At 36.7% G+C, this 18076-nt stretch overlaps 1 protein-coding gene across 20 annotated transcripts in view; it reads right to left on the bottom strand.

Annotated features, from left to right (window-relative positions):
- Nucleotides 1-18076, bottom strand: part of ZMYND11 (zinc finger MYND-type containing 11) — a 125528-nt gene that overhangs the window by 81485 nt on the left and 25967 nt on the right. For 13 of the 20 annotated variants that reach the window (XM_074325071.2, XM_019719300.3, XM_019719303.3 and 10 more), the window contains exon 2: nucleotides 1604-1738. The exons of the other annotated variants lie outside the window; for them this stretch is intronic. In XM_074325071.2, coding sequence (XP_074181172.1) covers nucleotides 1604-1719 — 116 coding nt within the window. In that variant the 5' untranslated portion in view covers nucleotides 1720-1738. The remainder of the gene's footprint in view (nucleotides 1-1603; nucleotides 1739-18076) is intronic. 20 annotated transcript variants of the gene reach the window in all.

The following is an 18076-nucleotide window of genomic DNA, read 5'->3' as shown; positions in this document are numbered from 1 at the left end:
TGTGTAACTTCTCCTGTGATCTGATATATGTACGTGGGTCCTCACAGACACTGGGATCACCCACTGCTGTGGGGCTAATTCTCGGACCCCCACATAAGCAGAAGGGCACAACCTAAGAGCAACTGGATGGCTGAACCATATATATCTCACACTGGGAGAGTCCCACAGCTTCCTAGACTGCGTCCCTAAAGCTTTTAGAGAAAGATGCTATGGCGTAGAAAGAAGTATCAGCCCAAACAATTCAGTTTAGTCACGCTTCAATGACTTTCATTTTAAAAATCAAATCCAAAAAACAGTATCTTATTTGCACTGCCTCCTGTAAATAATTTGCTTTAAACTAGGGTTTTTTAAAATCCCAACCATAGGAAAATATGGCTTTTAAGTCTTTGAGGTTTTTTAAAAAATGTTTTTATACCAGTATCACCTCATGATAATTTGTATTTAGTTACCGTGACTCAAATTATTTGCTGTATTTAAAAACATAATAAAGTCATTTTAATTATTATGTACTATTCATTTTATTATTTCCCACATAGGTGTTACCTATTTTCCCTCTAATAGCCTAGGGGGCCAGGACTTTACATGGGAAACTGAAAGTATTCAAAGGATAAATACAGAGTTAGAACAACAGGTTAACACCAGTTTCCCTTTCTCTTTCTCCAATTCATTCCCTCTTAACTAGCCTTTATAATTTTCTCCATGAGAATATAGGTAAGGGACAAAAATACAAGGTATTCAATTTTGTTACTTATTAATAAGGAAGGGCAAAAACAAGCATTTAGTTAAATAAGATTTTTTAAAATCACGCTTTCCATTTTTTACAGATAATATCTAAAAACTGTGTGGGAGAAATAAGTAAAAAGAATTCTAGTTTACCAAAAAAAATCATTCAAATATTTTAAAAGATAAATTCAGGTTTATTCTTTTAAAAATACCCAGAGAAACAAATACAATAAAACAAAATCAAGTTCTATTGGACGACTCCCTTATAATTAATGTATAACATGTAAAGTGAATATTCATAAAGTAGTCTGATTTTTTTCTATACTGAATCTTGGTCTACCAAGGTAAATAGCACTGGAAACTAGGAAACAAAAAATAAGAACTGTCTTTTTTAACTGAAGATTTATTTAATACATTTCTAAAGTATAGAATGAAATTGTTAAAAGTTCTTGGCTAGTGGACTATGAACTAAAAAGATGGTACTTACTACACATACCATGCTTGTCCTGTATTAAAATGAATAATGAACAAGTAGACTGGTTTTAGACAGTTTACATAAAAGTGATCAACTAAAAGCCTCTTAAATAAAAGACTCAAAGATTTGTTTCAAGGGTTAAATTTTTGATAACTAAAAAGCTATAATAAATAGTATGCACTGGTATTTTAGTTATATAATATTTATTTACAAAACCTCCAAAGACAAGTTGCTTGTGTACATTTCTGTCTTTATTTTTCTAACTGCATACTCCTGTAAGGCAACAAAGTGACTGGTACCTTGTAATATACGTTGGTTATCATAATAAATAAGTCACTTTTGAAACTTTTTTCCCAAAGTCTTATAAGCAATTTTACATGAATATTTTTGTTTAAATTTACTTACTTTGTAATACGGTCAATGTTGGCAATTTGCTTCTGGTTCCGTATAATCTCAATGGCAGCCCAAAGATGCTGGATAGCTTTTGTATCCGCCTGTCGTCTTTTTGTTAAACGTGCCATGACCTGTTAACTGCTTTAGCTGTAGGAATATACAAAAACATACAGGAAAAAGCATGGATTACAAACTGAATGATTACCAATAGAAGTAAAATTTGATTACCGCTGGGTACACTGATGTAGTATATAGCATGGCCAACGTTTTATTTATTTTCTACAACACATATCACCAATTACTTCATAAGAATTATCATTCATTATTTCATAAAGAATGACACTTTAAGACCCAAAAGTTAAAAAACGTTTTCCTAAAAAGGACAAGTGGCCACCTTATATCAATATATCAAAAACATATACATTTAAATTTTAATCTAAAACAAATTACAACACAAAATTTCATTTTTTGACATTATATTGTGTGTAATTTCACAGATCAATACAGAATGGATTTTAAATGTCCTAATTCTTTGGTTCTTTAGTTTATTATATGCATGGTTCAAAATTTTCAATTTTACATAGATATAATGAAAAATGAAAACAACATTCTCTCTTTTTTCTAAGAACACCATAAGCAGAAAATACAAGACAGTCATTTCTGGCTTAGATGTGCCAGAGCCACCCTATCAGAAATGTCACATGCTTGGGCAGGTCCTGGTTGTGCATTATGTTATTTGCAAACAATGTTGCTATTTTATTCAAATTTGAATATTCTGAGTGAACTGAGGAAAATGGCCAGCAGTGTGTCCTGGCAAGACTGGGGACCGGGTGGCAGCATGGATGGCTAGTGAGTGCAGGCACAGCAGCAGGAGGGACATGGGACTTGAATGCTAGGAAGGCCCTATGCCTTCTTCCCCAAAGCACAGTCCCGCAGGCATGCAGTAGACATCGAACCCTCTGGGATGGCTGAAACCTCCTTCCTCCTGTCTCTTAAGGGAAGAGAAAGAGTGAGGGAAACTCATTCTTAGCACTTAACCATGTTCTGTGACTGGCCGACAGAGCCCTACAAATCCTGTTTCTCTACCTCTACATTTCTTTTCACAGCCAAGTCAATTCTCCCTCTTTCTCTGACAAACCCAAATAAAGCCAGCAATTGCCACCAAATCTTGTCTAGAGACACTTCTGGTGAGTTTGGGGTCAGCTGAATTTCTGGAATAAGTTCGTTTTCAGAATTACACTACCAACAGAAGGATTGCGAACATATCTCAGGGTACTCCTGAATATCCTACTTCTTCTCTCTACTACTTATAATAGTTCCAAACTTTGCTCCACAGAGAGAATCACCAAAAACTAATGCCAGTATTCACGTTTTAAAGAAAACTTCAGGAAAATCAGTTGGTTCAGTATAGACTGAGACATATAACCCTAAAAGATAATAAAAATTTCAATTATAATATCTGAATGTGTCTTTTAGAAAGAAACCAATTTAAAATGTATGGAGAGTCTCGGTTTAAATGCACTTGTATAGGAGTGCCAACTTCCCAAATCTCATAAGCTTTATATTAAGAAATTTATTGATAAGAATATATAATGGTAGAAAGTGACATCTAATGGTGAACTGTAGTAATACACCTTGGGGTATTATACAGAGATAAAAGAACAAAATTTCAGCCATTCTTACATACGTAAAAACCAGTTGCCTAGTTTGTATAAGACACTATATTAGACACAAGGAAGTATTTAAAAATTAATAAACTGTAGTCCTTGCCAGAAAATAACCTAAAATTGGCAAAGGAAATTTGACATATACATGGAACTATAATTTTAATGCCTATGACATAATGTCCAAAGTATGTGCTGTGAGAATCCTGGTAAGGGAGACACTACCTCTAGCTTAAGTAGCACTACAAAATGGTAAATATGTGGGAAAAATTCAAAAGAAATTTTAATTTCTTTGAAAGCTAATTGGCTGTTTAAAGCAAAGGTAAAAATAATGGTTAGGTATAATTAGGGTTATAACATACATTGACATAAAAATAGATGACACCACAACAAAGGGGGAAGAGGCAGTAATAATTTTATCATGCAAATTCCTCCAGTTTATGTGAAGTGGGATTCTATTAACTCAAGGGGGACTGTGGTACATTGAGGATGCATATTGTAATCCCTCGAGCAAGCACTAAAGAATACAAACAGGAACAGTTAACAACTCAACTTATAACATACGTTTTCAAGAGCAAAACTAATATTTAAAGACAATATCTAAATAAATAATATAACTACTTATACAACATAACATAACAACCAGAAGAATACAGTGGGAGAAAGTAGCTGAAACCTTAAATGTGATGTCATTTAATTCCTAGAACTGGTTAAAATCCAGATTAAAGAATTAAGCAATACAGAAAAAAAGACGTCAAGTTAAAACCAAAGAATTTTGAGATCTACCTGAACCAAGTCACACAGGTAGGCAGACATGCCCTATAATGAAGGGACACCTTAAAGGAGATGCTCATAGTTACAGGAGCAAAGAGAACATTGCAAAGAATACAAATCCAAGGAAGGTGAATACAGTGACGCTTGAAGCATGTCAGAAAAGTACTAAAAACAACCGGACCTATTAGGACAAGATCTCTTTAAAATATAACCACTGAAATTCTTCTTTCTTATGAAATCTAAAATCATTCATTCATTTAACATCTCAGGCATACCTGTTGTATATTAGACACCCTTCAATGTTATGGGAATACAGCAACAACAAAACAGACAAAAATCCATCATCTTGAAAATATGTTCAGTAATATGGGTATTTATTAATCAAATCTCAGAAAATGAGTTTCTCAGATATATGCACAGAAGGCTTGTCATTTTAAGTCTTCATTGATGTGGCCAAACCACATTTTTCAGTCCATTCTTTCCTAAATGTTTATTACTACTAAACTGAACTACTCAAAATTTTTAAATACGTCCAAAAACTTAATTCATATCTCTATCTCTTTGCTTAATTAATAGTTCTCTGCCTAGAATGTTCTACACTGCCCCGTTACTAATTATTAAAATTTTCCTTGTTCTTTCTAGGACTTGCTCCAACACACTTGCTGCTCACAAACCCTCTCCCCTAGAATCAAGCTGAATCAAACTCAATCCTCTTGGGTATTCCAGTATAATTTGCTTACACATCTCTTATGAACTTATTGCCTCATACAAATAATTATAAGTTCCCCCAAAAGGGTCCACTAATTCAAGTTTATTTTTTCATCTGTATTTCAAGGTGCCTAGCACAGTTATAAACATGATAAACTTTTGATATAAAATTATGAAATTCAACTTTTGCAGCTATGTTATATAAACAACGAAGTCCCAAAGTGAGCTTTCATTTATGTTATGCCAAAGATTAAGATATCAAAAAGAAAGATGAGAAGACGCAGCGATATTAACATGATCCTCATCTTATTCTGGCCCCAACACATCTGGGGGAATGTGATAAAACTCCCGTCAGGAGGAGGAGGAGGAGCTCCTTTACACAGTGATTGTCAAGAAGCCACAGTTTAAAAAATAAAAATACATAACCAAAAACTTCCCAGGAAATTGTTTCCAATTTCTTCTATTGTAATAAAACACACATAACAAACAAATCGCCATCTTACCCATTGTAAGTGTACAGACCAATGGTATTAAAGACATTCACAGTGGGTGCTGCCATCACCCCCATCACTCCCCATATAACTCATTTAACCTTGTAAAACTGAAACTCTGCACCTATTATACAATAACTCCCATTTCCCCCTTCCCCACCCATGGCACCCACCCTTCTATTAGATTGGTGCAAAAGTAATTGTAGTTTTGCAATTATTTTTAACCTTTTAAACTGCAACTACTTTTGAACGAATCTAATACTTTCTGTTTCTCCGATTCTTGTACTCTAAGTACCTCACAGAAGTGTCTGTCCTCTCGTGACAGGCTCATTTCACTCAGCACAATGTCCTCAGGGTCCCTCCTTACTGTCGCATGTGCAGGATACTCTTCCTTTCTCAGGCTGGGTAACGTTCCATGGCCTGTACACACGTGTTGTTATCCAGGCATCTGTTGGTGGACGCTTGGGTCACTCCCACGTATTAGCTACTGTGACTAGTGCTGCTGTGAACATGAGTGTTCAGATCTCTCTTCGAGACGCTGCTGCTGTCAGTCCTTTGGGGTGTGTGCCCGGGAGTGGGGTTGCTGAGTCACGTGGTAGTTCTATTTTAACTTTGTGAGGAACCACCATACCGTTTTCCACAACAGCTGCACCATTTTACATTCCCACCAATAGCACAAAAGGGTTCCAATTTCTCCACATTTTTATCAACACTTCTAATTTTCTGGTTTTTTGATAGTGACCATCCTAATAGGTGTGAAGTGGTCCAAGTAACTTTGGCAAGCCCCCAGGTGATACTGATATTCTCTATTGCAATTGATATCGATATTCTCTATCCATATTTAATGCAATCCCTTCCACCTACTTAAGTACAAATGCTACAAACAGAAAAAAAAAGGAGAAAGGATCTTAAAAATAAGCAAAATTAAACAATGCATTACTTCGTGATAAATACTTATGTGCAGAAACTTTTTACTGCAAGGAAATAATAAACATGATAGGCAAATAAGAGACTATTTAGGGGGCTGGGAAGAGAGGCTGACCAAGGAGGCCACACTGATACATATGATCAAGTATATTCTGAGTTTATTCTTGGTGGTGGGCTCAAGTGGTTCTTATACTATCTAACAAACTACTTTGAAGTATTTCATCATATAATACATAAAATTTAAAAATTAATTTTACTGTGTAAGTACATGTCTTTGTTACTGAGGTTAGGCTGAAATTTTCCCAAAGCAATTTATAAATTACTTTTTATTGATAGTCTATTCATACCATCTTCTCATTTTATGTTAATTTATTTATATATTAAAGATATTCATAAAATATTTTCTTGGTTGTCTTTTAGTAAACATAAGTTATACTATAACCTAGCCACATATCCTTTTATAATTAGAAATCCTTTGGCACTCAGGTCAGAAAAATATTCACTTCTATTTTCCTCTGGTCTTTTACAACTTTTTAAAATATAGACTTCCCAATCCATCTAGAAAAAACTTTTTTAAAAGTAGGAACATTATGAAACTTTACATTTTAGAGCGGTTTTAGGTTTTCAGTAGAAAAATACAGAGTCCCATGTTCCTATGTGCCCACAACTTCCCCAATTATCAACATCCCTGACTAGCGGATATATCCGTTAAAAATCAGTGAATCTACACCAACACACCATTATTACCCAAAGTCCACAGTATACCTTAGGGTCTATTCTTGGTGTTATATATTCTAAAGAAAGCTTTTTCTTTAAGAACAGGAACCAGATAGAGATGTCCACTTTCACCGTTATTATTCAACGTAGATTTGGAAGTCCTAGCCATAGCAATCAGACAAGAAAAAGAAATAAAAGGCATCTGAATTGGAAAGGAAAAAGTAAAACTGTCATTATTTGCAGATGACATGATACTAAATAGAGAGAACCCTAAAATATTCACCGAAAATTATTAGAATAAATTCAGTAAAATAGCAGGATACAAAACTAATATTCAGAAATCAGATGCATTTTTATACAACAGAGAACTATCAGAAAGAGAAATTTAAAAAACAACCCTATTTACAACTGCATCAAAAAGAATAAAATACCTAGTAATAAATTTAACGAAGGAGGTGAAAGACCTGTACTCAGAAAAACTAAGACACTGAACAAAGAAATTGAAGCAGGTACAAATAAATGGAAGGATATACCATGCTCATGGATAGAAAGATTTAACAACGTTACAATACCCATACTACTCAAAGCAATCTACAAATTCAATGAAATCCCTATAAAAATACCAATGGCATTTTTCAAAGAACTAGAGCAAATAACTCTAAAATTTATATGGACCCACAAAAGACCATGAATAGTCACAGCAATCTTGAGGAAGAACAACAAAGTTGGAAGTATCACACTATTTGATATCAAACTATACAACAAGGGCACAAAAATAAGACACACAGATCAATGGAACACAATACAGAACTCAGAAGTAAACACACATCGACATGGTCAATTAATCTACGACAAAGGAGCCAAGAATATACAACGGGTAAAGACCATCTCTTCAATAAATGGTGTTGGGAAAACTGTCCAGAGAAATACAAAAGAATGAAACTGGATCACTGTCTTACATCATATACAAGATTAAACACAAAATGGATTATAGACGTAAATGTAAGAACCAAAACCATAAAACTTATAGAACATAAGCAGTAAACTGTCTGACACTGCTCTCAGTAATTTTTTTGGGATGTGTCTCCTCGGCAAGGGAAACAAAAGAAAAAAGAAAACAAATAGGACTATAAAGAGTTTTTGTGCAGCAAACGAAACCATCAACAAAACAAAAAGGCAACCTACTAAATGGGAAAAGATATTCGCTAATAATACATCCGATAATGGGTTAATATCCAAAATTTATAAAGAACTCATACAATTCAACACCAAAACAAAACATCCAATTAAAAAACGGGCAGAGGACCTGAACAGACATCTCTCCAAAGAGGACATATGTGAATAGACATATGAAAAGATGCTCAACATCACTAATCATCAGGGCGATGCAAATCAAAACCACAGTGAGATGTCACCTCACACCTGACAGAATGGCATCATCAATTAACAAACAACAAGTGTTGGTGAGGATGTGGAATAAAGTGAACCCTCTGCACTGTTGGTGGGATTGCAAATGGGTGCAGTCACTACAGAACACAGTATGGAGGTTCCTCAAAAAATTAAAAATAGAACTTCCTTATGACCCAGCAATTCCACTTCTGGGAATTTATCCAAAGAAACCCAAAATACTAATTTGAAAAGATATATGCAAACTATGTTCATTTCACCATTATTTACAACAGCCAAGATATGGAAGCAACCTAACTGCCCATCAATAGATGATAAAGAAGAGGTGATACATATGTACAATGGAATGTTAGTTGGACATAAAAATGAAGGAAATCTTGCCATTGACAACAACATGGGTGGACCTAGAAAGTATCATGCAAAGTGAAAAAAGTCAGACAGAAAAAGACAAATATCATGATTTCATTTATATGTGTATTCTAAAAAACAAAATAAACGAACAAACAAAACAAATTCAGATACAGAGAACAAATTGATGGCTACCAGATAGGAGAGGAGTGGGGAGGGTGAAAAAGAGGAAGGGATTAAGATGTACAAATTGCCAGTTATAAAAACAGTCCTGGGATGTAAAGTACAGTATAGAAAATATAGTCAATAATACTGTAATAACTTTGTATGGTATAAGATGGACAGTAGTTGGGGGGCGGGGTCACTTCGTAAGATATATGTTGTACACATGAAACTAGTATTTCATGGCAATGAAATTTTTTTTTAAAGACGATCACTTAAAAATGTAATGGAGTTATTAGGAAAATGCAAATCAAAACTACAATGAGATACTACCTCACACCATTAGGACGGCTGCTAAAAACGAAAAAAAACAAAAAAGAAAACAAGTGTTAGTGAGGATGTGGAGAAAAGAACCCTTGTACACTGCTGGTGGGGCTGTAAATGGTGCAGCTGCTGTGGAAACAATATGCAAGTTTCTCAAAAAATTAAAAATACAAATCTTATAAGATATGGTAATCCCACTCCGGGGCACACACCCCAAAGGACAGACAGCAGCAGCGTCTCGAAGAGAGATCTGAACACCCATGTTCACAGCAGCACTAGTCACAGTAGCTAATACGTGGGAGTGACCCAAGCGTCCACCAACAGATGCCTGGATAACAACACGTGGTGTGTACAGGCCATGGAACGTTACCCAGCCTGAGAAAGGAAGAGAATCCTGCCACATGCGACAGTAAGGAGGGACCCTGAGGACATTGTGCTGAGTGAAATGAGCCAGTCACGAGAGGACAGACACTTGTGATCCCACTTCTATGAGGCACTTTAGAGTATAAAAATCTCAGAGACAGAAAGTAGAAGGGGAGAGGAGAACAGGAGTTATTGTATAACAGGTGCACTTTCCGTTTCACAAGATGAAATGAGCTGCATGGGGAGTGATGGGGGTGATGGCAGCACCCACTGTGAATGTCTTTAACACCACTGGTCTGTACACTTACAATGGGTAAGATGGCGATTTGTTTGTTATGTGTATTTTGTCCCAATAAAAAGAATTTTAATTGTTGGATTTGAATGTCAAGATTCTTTTAATAGATTGCTTTTTAAATGTCTTTCCCAGTAGTCACTGCAATGACTGTTTATTGCCAATAGTCTCTTTTTTCCTATTAAAAGTACGGCTGATTATATTTGAGTTTTTAAACTCATAAAAGTACTGTAACTTTTATGACATTTAATTATTCATTACCAGCAAAACCACACTGCAAGTTCAGGCAGATGCGTCATCCAACAACAAGCCAACAAGGAACCGCCAGGACCGCAGTGCAATGGAGACCACAGCGCAGCCCGGCCCGAACTTTCAAAAGGAATGCAGGATCTTTGCAGAAAACATGTAAGCAGCAGGAAGTGGAGTACTTTTCCTTATTTTATACCTTGTGGAATTGCATATACTTAATGTCCCACTTTTAAGAGAAATAGTAAGAACACTTTGCTATAAAGATAAGTTTATGTAAACCCTAAGACTCCTTTTAAACGGCATGTCTTGCCAAAGACTGCAGGGATGGATTCTGGATATGCGCTTTTTTTTTTTTAACTTCACAAAAGATTCTGAAAGGTAGTAAGAAATTCTGATGGGCAGTCAATAGTTTATGTAAATTCTATTTGGGTTAGTAAAAAAAAAATACATCCAATACTAAACTATGTCAGTGCCCGGGTAGTGTCAGAATTTTTGTGTCATACTAAGTTTATCTTTAATTTAGTCTGACTGAAGCAGTTCGTTAGCAAGGGCTTTAAAGCCATCATTATTGTTTTACTTACACCTTTCATTTACACGCATTTATTTGGTCACAAACATTAACTGCAGACCTGCAGGCACTAGGCTACACAGTGGAGATAAACATGCTTGTGCCAGGCACGCTGGGGGACAGACCTGTGAGGAGACACCACTCAAGGGAGCCCCAGAAGGCAATTTATCGTGGGTGGGAGAGGAGAGGAAAGAAAGGCTAGCTTCATTTAAATGTCGACACCAATCAAGTCTCAAAAATCACTGTTATAAACACCTATTTGCAAAACTTCTGTCCTCAAACACATTCAAAACCAATTCTTAATATGCCTACCTGAGTCTGCAGAATCAATGGAGTAGCCACAATTACTTTGTTCCCTGTGTTTACTCTTGGCTTTGCATAAAAACCTATGGCTATGTTCAGAGCAAAACCTGAAACATCCTCTCATTCCTATCTCTCTATCACAAATCTTCACCCCACCCTTTTCAGAGGCCACTGTCAGAACCCAAACCATCCCTGATGATACAAGTAAGAAAATCTGCCCCAATTGCTATTAGCCATGAAAGAAACTAAAATGCTCTGTACATAAATCTGAGCTGTAGTCATCTGTAACCAGGAAGAGCAAATCTGACTTCATAAAAGGTTCAAAAGAAAGCTGGAAAGGGAAGAGGGAATAAGGGGGAAAACGCAAAGAGGGGAGACAGGGAGAAGGGGGAGTGCAGAAGAGGTAGGGGGTAGGCAAAATGGGTAAAGGTAGTCAGAAAGCACAAACTTCCTTGTACATTTGAAAATTGCTGAGAGTAAATCTTGCAAGTTCTCTATTCATTTATGCAGGAATAGAAAAAAACTGGAAAAATGTAATGTAAAATGAGGGTTAAATATAAAATGAGGGTTAAATATAACAAAAATGTCTCTCCTTATAGAGCTAAGATAAACAAGTATCTCCTAAAAATATTATACAGCTAAGAAGTGAAAATAGCTGCTTCTAGACAACACTCCTAATTTTGCATTTCCACACTCAGGGCTAAGGAAGTTTTGCGTTGTTTTTTTACCAGTCATCTAAATCAACATTACAGTTGAAAGTTTAGGAAATTATAAGCAAATTGATTGTATTTTCAGTCAAAGCTTTGTTTTGTATTGATTAACGGTGATTACTTAACTACTTTTTCTAAAATATTTCAAATACCTAAAAACACTCGACTAACATTAAAGGAAATTACTCTCAGTTGTCTACAGCAATTCACACTAAAGGTGTACCTAATCTGGTTTAATGGACATTAAAGGAAGTGGGAAAAGGGAAGCACTTCTATGAGAGTATAAATGTAAAGTCCATTCAGTGGAAAATTCTAGATTCATCTAGTCATCATGTAGGGAATTCTTATGAGCACCTCCTGGCACTTGGGGTATGGTGGTGCACAGTTCACGAAGGCTCCTGTCCTTATGGAGCTGGTGTGGGGGGGCAGACAATAAACATAAAAACAAGATTCATTTGGACAGTGTAAGTCATAGGAAGAAAATAAAAGGAGGAAAATAGGAACAGCAGTGGGTAGGGCTCCTGGGACGGTTAATGTTGTATGTCAGCTGCACTGGCCACAGGGTACGCACATAGCTGATTAGACATTGTTTCTGGGTGTATCTGTGAGGCTGTTTCTGGATTCAGTAAAGCAGATTTCCCTCAGGGCCTGAATAAAACCAAATGTGGAAGAAGGAAAACTGTGACCTGCTTTTATGTCTCACTGCTGAGCTGGAACATCTCATCTTCTCCTAACTGGAGACCCACACTTCACCACCAGCTCCTCTGGCTTCCCAGTCTTCAGCCTGGACAGGAACTTCACCACCAGCTCTCCTGGGGACCCCTCAGCCTCCATAAACACATAGCACATTCTTCACACTAAATCTCGCTGTGACTGTGCATGAGTGCGCGCGTGTGCGTGTGTGTTCTGTTTCTCTGGAGGACCCTAATAAAGCTACTTTACACGGGCTGCTCAAAATTGCCACAGCAGTCATCTGTGTTGCCCACCAAACATGTCTGGTTCCTGTCCCAGGCACTGGTTGGACTGCACTTCCCCACAGTCCTGAAAGGAGGTTGGGCCATGTAACTACATCTGGCAAACGGAATCTGAATGAACAGGATCTATGCCACTTCTGTTTTGGAAGATTGAGAATCTATCATTTGCTCTTTCTTTTTCTCTCTGTCATGGGTAATGGCGATGCTGCTGATGGCGGCTGCTCTGTCATCTTACGTCCCAGCCAATCCATGATGAATGTGTCAGATAAGCATGAGTCATCGTTCTTTTAAACCACTGAGACGTGGAGGTTGCTTGCTATCCCAGAAAAACCTAACTGATCCTATCATACAAGTTAAGGAGATTCTATTTAAGACTTGAACGATGAAAAAGACAGCCACGCAAAGGCCTCAGTGAGCAAGAACTTGGGATGTTTGAGGAGCAGAAAGGACAGTGGCTGGAATGCAGTGAATAAAGACAGCTGTGGTGTGACAAGGGACAGAGGTACACTAAGATCAGACCACGCAGGATGCAAAGGCCAGAGTAATCGACTTAGCTTTCCACAGAATTTCAATTGTAAGTAAGTGAGAGAATTGTAAACTTCAGTGGGGTTGGAGGGGCGATAACATAACATAATCTAAGATGGTCATCTTTAGACTACAGATTTTAAGATGATAAAGTAAGGACCTTTACATTCCCTTCTCAAAAAGTAACAAACACAAAAAAACATCTTTGATGAACATATACTGTACAAAAATGAAGACAATAGGTACCTGTAGGAACTGTAAGTGTTTTGGCCAATCAGAGGAAGAGCAAATTTACATAGTGCAACAGTGGTGAGAAGTAAGCCACTTGCACAGAGCTGGAGGACGACTTGGGAACAGGATGCAGCAGGTCCTGGAATGATTAGAGATGCTGAATAAAGGGTATTATTTCATAGCCTAGATAAGAAGCGCAGAGTCCTGGCTCTGCAGTGCCGGCAGCTGCAGTCGGACAGCTACCACCCTCATCCCCGAGGGAACGGGAGACACCACTAAGAATAAGCTGAACCAGACAGACTGAGCCAGCAACAGTCAAAAGTAGTGGTAAGATACAGACCAAAAACAGGGCTAGGTGAAGCTACATAATAAAATGTGAATAGTTGGCATTCTCTTTCTACTGCCAAATTCCAGGGGCCTTATCTTAGGCTCAGGCAAGAGGCCAAATGAGACCTTTCTGGAGAAATTAAGTCATGCCACACAAAGGACCGTTAGACACTGACATCCGAGGGATCCTAAAGAAAAAGCCATCGGGCCCCGCCTGACACCCCTACACTAAAGTCCATCCACTGATTTTCAATTAGCATCTCACCCTAAAATATGAACAATGATCACCAGACATTTGAGAACAATTTCTCAATAAAAGAGAGAAAGCAGTCAGTCATATCAAGCAAAGAGAAAGGAGGGGAGGGGAGGTGGTATGCAAATAAAATAGGAACAGTAAAGATTTTCAAAATGTACATAATCAATATCATCGAAGAATAGGAGAGGAAACAGCATCTCTAAAACCATAAACAGGGAAATTCAGAAAAACTTTAAATACAATGAATAACAAATTCAGTTAAAGGGACAGAAGACAAAGTTGAGGCAATCTCCTGAAAAGTAAAACAAAAGACAACACACAATAAGAGACCGGAGTAGAGAACTTTATGTGATACAGTACCTTATTAACAAAAGTTTCAGAAAATAATCTGGGGAGGAGAACATTTATCCAAGAACAATTCAAGAGAAGTACCTCGCACTGAAAATAGGCATTTGCAGATGGAAAAGGCACATCAAGGCCCAGCTTATGAATGGACGAAGGGAGGCATGAATCACATCAACTTAGAATGTCAAAACATATGCAAGGAGAAAAAGAGCTTCCAGGCTTTATTTACACAGTGATGGGAGAGGTCATAAACCAACATGTACCAGATTTCTCAACAGCAACATGAAAGCCAGGAAATGATGGGTGAGTGCCTTCTAATTCCGAAGAAACATTATTTTCAACCTAAATTTCTATAACTATTAAAATAACCAACTAGTAAAGGTTGAACAGAGATTTTTCAGTCATGCAAATTAATCCCAAATGTAAGTCCTATGCACACTTTCTCAGGAAGTTACTGATGTGAATAAGCCATGAAAAAGAAGAGGCGGGATCCTGTGTCACCCAGGAAACAGGACTAACACAGGAAGGAAGCAACAGGAATTCCTGAACCAAGAGCTCCACAGCTGTCCACAGTAGAGGGACCATGAGGCATGAGTCATCTCAGGGAGTATGACGGAAGTGGAGCAATTATCGTAGAATCAATAAACACATAAGTTTATGCTGTAAACAATAAACAATACATACAAATTGCAGAAGTCTTAAAGTTTGGCAAACAGAATCAAACAGCCCATTAAAATAAATGCATTATTCAGAAATGCAACGGTGGTTCGATGCTAGGAAATAAATCACTGTAATTAACAACACTGGAAGAGCAGAGAATATGATCACCTCTTCAAGTGCTGCAAAAGCACCTGACATGATTTAATATCCACTCAAGTAAAAAAAATAAATAAATAAGGTACAAATTGAGGGATACTTCTTTAATATAAACACGCCATAATGCCAGCATTTTCTTAAAGGACAAATATTAAGAGCATTTTCTGCTAAAATGATGAAAAGATTAAGGAGTCCTCACTACATCCACCCTTACTGAACAATGAATTGGAGATATTTATCAACGCACTTACACAGAAAAAGCAATCAGAGGAACAGAACTGGAAAAAGAGGTATAACTATCTCTATTTGCAGATGACAAGATTACACATCCAGAAAACTATAAAAAATGAAAAATATAATCAAAATAAGGACATTTAGTAAAGATCAGAAAATTAACATGCAGAAATCAATGCCCTCACATAGATGAACAATAGTTAGAGAAAATGAAATACCTAGTCATAAACTTAACAAGAATTATGCAAACCAATATGGTGAAAATTAAAAATGCTCCTGAAAAACAGACATGTAATTGAATAAATGGAAAGATATTCCATGCTCTTGCACAGAGAGACCCAATATCATAAAGATGCCCATTCTCCCTGTATCAGTGTGTAAGGTAATGGATTTAAATTAAAACACTCTTAAATTCTTTTTTTCCCCTGGATCTAGAAAAGTGTTTTTAAAAACTCATTAGGAATAATAAGCAAGAATTTCCAAAACAAGATTTGTACTCAGAAAATTATAAGACACTGAAGAGAAAAATTAAAGAGGATACAAATAGATGGAAACACATACCATGCTCATGGATAGGAAGAGTATCGTTAAAATGTCCATACTGCCTAAGGCAATATACAGATTCAACGCAATTCCTGTCAAACTACCAAGGACATTTTTCACAGAAATAGAACATATAATCCTAAAATTTATACGGAACCATAAAAGACCCCGGATACCCTCGGGAATCTTGAGCAATAAGAACAAAGTGGGAGGTATAACAATACCTGACATCAAATTATACTACAAGGCTACAGTAATCAAAACAGCATGGTACTGGCATAAAAAAACAGACACATAGATCAATGGAACAGAATAGAGAGTCCAGAAATAAATCCATGCCTATATGGCCATTTAATCTACAACAATGGAAGCAAGAATCTACGGTGGGGTAAAGACTGTCTATTCAATAAATGGTGCTGGGAAACCTGGACAGACACATGCAAAAAAATGAAGCTGGACCACCTCCTTACACCATATACAAGAATAAATTCAAAATGGATTAAAGATTTAAATGTAAGATCTGAAACCATAAAATTCCTAGAAGAAAATATAGGAAGAAACTTCACAGACATTACCTGGAGTAAGATTTTTACTGATATATCTCCTCGGGCAAGGGAAGAGAAAAAATAAACATGTGGGATTGCATCAAACTAAAAAGTTTTTTCACAGCAAAGGAAACCATCAATAAAACAAAAAGGGATCCTACTGAATGGGAAAAGATATTTGCCAATGATATATCTGATAAGGGGTTAATATCACAAATTTATAAAAAACACACTCAACTCAACTGCAAAAAAACAAACAACCCAATTAAAAAATGGGCAGAGGACATGAAGAGACATTTTTCTAAAAAGGACATACAGATGGCAAACAGACATATGAAGAAATGCTCAACCTCACTAACCATCAGAGAAATGCAAATAAAACGACAATGAGATACCACCTCACCCCAGTCAAAACGGCTATCATCAATAAATCAACAAACAACAAGTGCTGGCGAGGATGTGGAGAAAAGGGAACCCTTGTGCACTCTTGGTGGGACTGCAGACTGGTGCAGCCACTACATAAAACAGTATGGAGGTATCTCAAAAATCTGAAAATGGAACTACCTTATGATCCAGCAATTCCACTTCTAGTTATCTATCCAGAGAAATCCAAAACTCTGATTCAAAAAAATGTATGCACCCCTTTTACTGCAGCATTATACACCATAGCCAAGACATGGAAATAACTGAAATGCCCATCGGTAGACCACTGTATTAAGAAACTGTGGTACATTTATACAATGGAGTATTACCATTAAGAGAGTAAATCTTACCATTTGCAACAACATGGATGGACCTAGAGAACATTATGTTAAGTGAAATAAGTCAGACAGAGAAAGACAAATACCATATGATCTCACTTATATGTGGAATCTAAAGAAAAGAATAAGTGAATGAACTAATCAGAAACAGTTTTGGAGACACAGAGGAAAAACTGAGGGTTGCTAGATGGGAGAGGGGGTGGGGATAAGGGGGAAGGTGAGGGGATTAGAAAACAGTCGGTAACCACAAAATGGCCATGGGGTTACGAAAGTCAATTTGGGGAATGTAATCAATAATGTTGTAAAGATTTTGTAGGGTATCCGATGGACATTTGTCTCATTAGGGACACTACCTCAGGGATGATGTAGATGCCTGATCATTGCACTGTACACCGGAAGCTGAAGCTGAACCATAATGAATGTCAACTACAATTTTATACATATATGTATATATATGGTTACAAGACGCAGAGTACAGCATTAGGAATAGAGACAGTGGAAATGTAATGGCTCTGTGTGCAATGTCAGAGGGATAGTGGATGGGGGGAGAGGGGTTGTAACTGTGTGAGGGATATAAATGATAAATGTCTATTACATTGTTTTGTGCACCTGAAACTAATAAAAAAATTATCTTGGCCATCCTCGGCCTTTTGCATTATGTAAATTTTAGAATCAGTTTACTAATTTCTTGGAATTTGATTGGGACCGCACTGAATCTATAGATTATTTGGGAGGGCATCTTTACAATGTTGAGTCCCCTAATGCCTGAACATATATTTGGGTTTTATTTAACTTAGTGCAATAACATGTTATTATTTTTGCACAAAAATGTTGCACTTTGTCCATTCCTAGGTGTTTAATATTTTATACTATTGTAATGATGTAATACCATTTCAAATTTTCATTTTCTGATTATTTTTG

The sequence above is a fragment of the Rhinolophus sinicus genome, chromosome 1 (assembly GCF_057876585.1).
Source record: "Rhinolophus sinicus isolate RSI-liver-muscle chromosome 1, RSI-T2T, whole genome shotgun sequence".
Taxonomy (NCBI): domain Eukaryota; kingdom Metazoa; phylum Chordata; class Mammalia; order Chiroptera; family Rhinolophidae; genus Rhinolophus; species Rhinolophus sinicus.
This window is presented reverse-complemented; position numbering and strand designations above follow the sequence as displayed.